The following is a 4,641-nucleotide window of genomic DNA, read 5'->3' on the forward strand; positions in this document are numbered from 1 at the left end:
GGGCCTCTCTTGGAAACGATTGCTATACAACTTACTTAAAGAAAGAACAGAAGGATTGAGCTAAGAAACTCAGACAGTGGGGGGTAGAGTTGGAAGGGGTGGGTCTGCAGTGCAGGGGGGGGGGCATGTGGTCAGAAAGAGACGTGTGATAGAGTATCCTAAAGTCACCAGGCAATGGGAATTCATTCTGCCTCATGGTGATGTTTTCAGCCTTTTGCAAAGATGCAATATTCCACAATTGACTTTTGCAGAAACCTAAAGAATTGGGACTTTGCATGAAATTTTCAGGAAAAAAAAAAGACAACACAGAACGAGAGAGAGAGAGAGAGAGAGAGAGAGAGAGAGAGAGAGAGAGAGAGAGAGAGAGAGAGACTTTTATCCTAAAGTCATTGTAAATCCAAAGCAGGCTTTTATTCTCCACAGTTAAATAAGAAGGAAAGAAAAAAAAATCTCGAATACCAACATTTGAGATACAAAGACTGTCATGGACCAGTGGAAGTTTGCAAAATTATATGTAAATGACCCTCTCTCTCCCTTTTTAAAACTGCGGTGGCCCTATGACACTCCCAAAGCTAATCCTAAAGAGAAAATCTACTTAGCAAAAGAAAGTTTTGTCTAATTTGGTTAACAGTTGAGAAGTGACAAAAATGTTGAATATATTAATAATTTATATTTCCAGGGTAACACTATATCTTTAATGCCTCACTGCCAAGGGAAGCTCAGAACGGCTTAATGCTGAGGGCGGGGGATGGGGGCATTTGAAAGGCCTTCTTCATATTCCGTATTCAGCACTGTTGAAAATGGGTGTAAGACATGCATCGCGATAATGGGCGCCATCCATTCTCGTATTTCTGCATAATTTGTTTTTATCCCATGTTGCCCTGTGTGCAGTTGCTGCCCAGGGAGGCCTGTTCCTTCCCTACAAGTGTGTATACTCCAGCGTTTACCAGCTCAAAAGGAGGAAGATGACTCGTATGTTGTAGATGAATCACTTAAAAAAAAAATCTCTTGTATGCAAGATCCTTACTAGAATGTCCAGATTCCCTCCACACCCCCCCCCGTTTTTGTTTTTTTGTTTTTTTGTTTTTGTTTTTTTGCGTCACAAGTTACGCAGCATGGGTCCTGTAATAAAAGGCTCTGCTTGTTTGTTTGCCTTTGTGTAATGAAGTTTGATGGTTTGCAAATTGCAGGTCATCCTATTCCTTGACCTTGGTAAATAGAGTAGGTCAGGGCACTCTTAAACCCTGTCTTCCAGAGGGAATAAGTCAATTTACTGTTCTCCAACTAGTCAGGGAAAAAAAGTCACCTTGTCCTTTAGTTAAATGACTTTTAGAAACAGAAAAACAATACTACATAATATCAAATTACTTGTTTAAAGGGCACCAATTTTAACTGGACCAACATTTAAAGGGGGGGAAGGAATTAATTGTGAAAAAAATCAGTTTCCACTATTTCACCTGGTTAGCTTTATTTTACCTGTTGATATTAACAGGGCATGGAAGGCCACTTTGCTGTTTGGATTTTAGGAAAACGGGAGTGTCGTCTACTATTTTAAATGTGTCATTATGTTGTGGGCAAAGCCCAGGTTCTCGGGAAGTGAAAACCACAATCCCGTGAAAGATCACAGTCTCCTGAAAAACTGTAAATGCGTGAAAAATCACCAGCTACGCTCTCCCTAGACACAGCCTTTCTCACTATGCTCTGCACAGAAAGGTGATTAAAAGCAAAATTTCTTCTTAGAGAGGCGCCGAATCTTTCTCTGCAGACCCAAGAACTCCAACAGAGGACCCAGCTTTTAGATCTAGTGTCAGTATCAGCGGGGAGTCCTTGGGGGAGGGGGTCACATATCCGAGCTGGCGTCTGTCAGGGTTTCCTAGAGCCCTGCAGCGAGGTTGATTTGTGCGTAAAAGAGACAGTCCGGGACCCCTCTGATGTCCAGTGACTGTCACCGGAAGAAAGAAAACAAACTATGTTTCTAAAACAACTTAGAGTGTTTTCGCTCCACGCACTTCTTTTATTGATTGATTGATTTTTTTAAATAAAGACGTATTGAAGCTGTGGCTTCAGCTATTCATTAGGCTGGCCCGAGCTTTGCGCTTTCCCAGACCAGTGAGAGGTTGCCTGGAAGCAGGAAAAGGCCTCCAGGTCCCAGCTCATAAAAGAGGGCTCAAAGCATTCTGGGGTTGTTTTCGATTTGCATTTTCTGAGAACCCAAGGCCGGCCAGGTTCCAGACTTCCGCACATCTCGGAGGGCCTGGATACAAGAGAGAAAGATGTGGGCTTTCGCACTCCAGGAGTCTAGTCGTCTACCCACAAGAGACACCTCTAAAAGCCGCTTAAAGTTCCCTTTCGTCTGCGCAAAGGCCCTCTCTCTCTCTCCTCAGCTACATTACCGAAGGTCCTCACCTGGGCTCCTAGCAGCTTTAGGAATCTTTGTAAGACACTTAGAGTGGATGGTTTGCGGCTGAGCAAAAGATCACAAAGAACTCAATTTCTTTAGCACAAAAATATTTATTGGCCTTTAGCAGAAAAAAAAAAAAATTATTGGTAGGGGAGGTCTTTCAGAAGGCGAATTCGCTCCTGACGCTCTCCAGTCCAGTTCTCGTTAGCACGCTATTTACACATGTACAGCATATACATGGTCTCAAGCCGCCACCAAATTGCAAAGTAATCTAGGCAGTGAGTGGGTGTCAGAGCACCGGAGGGTGCTGGGGAGTGTGCAGGTTGAGGGCGTTGGGGTGGCCATGGCTGATCAGATTGAGGTAATGCCGGTCCAGGCCCTGCATCTGCGCCAGGAAGGGGCTGTGCTGCTGGGCCGGGCTGGGGAGAGGTACGGTCGCGCTAGACAAGTAAGGCAGTGCTGGGCTGCGGGCCGCTCCAGGAGGCCAAGGGAATGACCCTGGGCTAGCCCCCTGCGGGAACACGGTGGCGTCGCCCGGGCTGTGGCCCGGGAACTCTGGGCCGGCTGGATGCAACTGATAGGAGAAATCTGGCTCGGGGAGGGAGAGCGGCGGGAAGGGGGGCTCGGCACCCAGGCAGGCTTTGGATTGCAAGAAGGCGAGGATGCGCGCGTACTTGGTATCTTTGGTCTCCATCCGCTCCACAGTGGTGAGGTAGTGCACCAGGTTCTTCATGCACTCGTGGTAACCGTAGTGGAAGTAGTTGGCAAACTCTGCTAAAAGCTCTGCTGGTGTGGAAAAAAAAAAGTAAGATAAAGTAAACGGTAGGGAGAAGAAAAGAAAAGAGGACAGGCGCACCTTCTCCTAGAATGGTGCAGAGAACATCTTTATAGGATTTGGGCTGGATTCTCTTTTGAAGATGGCACTCTGCTCCGCAGTCTGGAAATTGGAAAACCAGTAATCTTGTCTTTCCTAAGAGCCTGACTACATCCCATACCCCGCCACCCACCACCCGTGAGGAACAATAGATCTTCATCTTTAGATGTTGGTCCGTGGCTTTCAGGAGCCAAGCGCCGGTGGCTTCCAGCCTCAGGACTTTCTGCCACTCTCAGACCCCGGGTCCCCTCGCGGCACACGCTCCCTTGTCAGATTTCCTTTGCCTGAATGAATGCCCACCTTTTTCCCTTCCCCGGGGAAAATCCGCGGAATGCAGAGCTCTGAGGTACTGAACTGTCATCTCCAGGATCTCCGCCTTCTCCAGTTTCCCAGAACTCTGCAAAAGAAGACAGGAGCCTAGCGGCGGCCCACCCACAACAGACCCACGCACATGCTCTCTGTCTTCTGCAGATCACCAGCTGGGAAGATGCAGACGCTGGAGAAGCTACTACCGCCCAAGTCCCCGGAGTGGGGCGAGCTCTCTTAGGTCCGCAGAGACCTCGGCACTCCGCAGAGAGTGACAATAGGGACGGAGGGGGCGTACTGAGCACCGCAAAAGTTACCTGTTTCGCCAGGGCCATGGGGACTGTCTTGCCCAACTCGTTCAAGCAGCGGTTAATTCGGTCCCTCCTTCTCTTTTCTATCACTTTATGAGAAACCGGGGTTCTCTGAAAACAGAAAATTTGACATGGCTTTGTCCAAGGCAAAGTCTGTCTGCTACAAAGGTTCACCAACTTGCCAATCCCAAGAGACCCTTGCCCCGCCATACTAGACTCTATCTCCCCAGACTCAGAGCTCTGTGTCCATGCTGGCACTTGCCTTTCCGCTTCCCTGCCACCACCAAGTTAAGTGCCAGGGCTTTGGGAGGTAGCCACCAGCCTACCAGCGTGAGCGCTCCCCTATCAAGGACTCTCCTTTCTGTCTCTGTCCCCTTTCCGCTTTGGATTTCACCACACTTAAAGTCCTGGGTGGCACATCTTAGTCCTCTATCCAGCCAGATGTCAGGTTAGCTGTCAGGTTAGAGTCACACTCTTCCACCACCAGAGCGCAAGGAACTCACTTTGCGTTCCTTGAGCCTGTCAGACATTCTGGTGTGTGTGTGCGCGCGCGCGCGCTCGCGCGCCCTCGGCAGAGGCGGTGGCGTGAGGCACTCGTCCACGGTCCGCCTCGTGTGCCTCTTCAAGTGTTCCAGGTAGACTGAAGCCTCCCAGGTCCGAGGGGGCTCCCTTTATAAACCAGCCCTCTAGGATTGCAAGTGCATTCTCACGAGTTGAATTATTCTATAGGATTAGGGATTCTGCATTTG

The 4,641-nt window shown here is 48.6% G+C and overlaps 1 protein-coding gene across 2 annotated transcripts; it reads right to left on the minus strand.

Moving 5' to 3' along the window:
- Positions 1-2,690: 2,690 nt before the first annotated feature.
- Positions 2,691-4,422, minus strand: Helt (helt bHLH transcription factor). 2 transcript variants are annotated; one of them, XM_052162853.1, is made up of 4 exons: positions 4,396-4,422; positions 3,899-4,003; positions 3,576-3,672; positions 2,691-3,184 (listed from the first exon to the last, which is right to left on the minus strand). In XM_052162853.1, exons 1-4 carry the CDS (start codon positions 4,420-4,422, stop codon positions 2,691-2,693), a joined length of 723 nt encoding a protein of 240 aa, XP_052018813.1. The 2 variants fall into 2 exon arrangements, with proteins under 2 accessions (XP_052018813.1, XP_052018812.1); XM_052162852.1 differs by having other exon boundaries at positions 2,691-3,187.
- Between the last annotated feature and the right edge of the window lie 219 nt (positions 4,423-4,641).

This window comes from Apodemus sylvaticus, chromosome 18 (assembly GCF_947179515.1).
Source record: "Apodemus sylvaticus chromosome 18, mApoSyl1.1, whole genome shotgun sequence".
Taxonomy (NCBI): Eukaryota; Metazoa; Chordata; class Mammalia; order Rodentia; family Muridae; genus Apodemus; species Apodemus sylvaticus.

Coding starts and splice junctions, on each gene's coding strand:
- Helt (XM_052162852.1), bottom strand. CDS start 4,422: ATGTCTGACAGGCTCAAGGAACGCAAA. Junction 4,004..4,395: donor ACAGGCTCAAGGAACGCAAA/GTGAGTTCCTTG, acceptor TTCTGTTTTCAG/AGAACCCCGGTTTCTCATAA. Junction 3,673..3,898: donor CCATGGCCCTGGCGAAACAG/GTAACTTTTGCG, acceptor CTTCTTTTGCAG/AGTTCTGGGAAACTGGAGAA.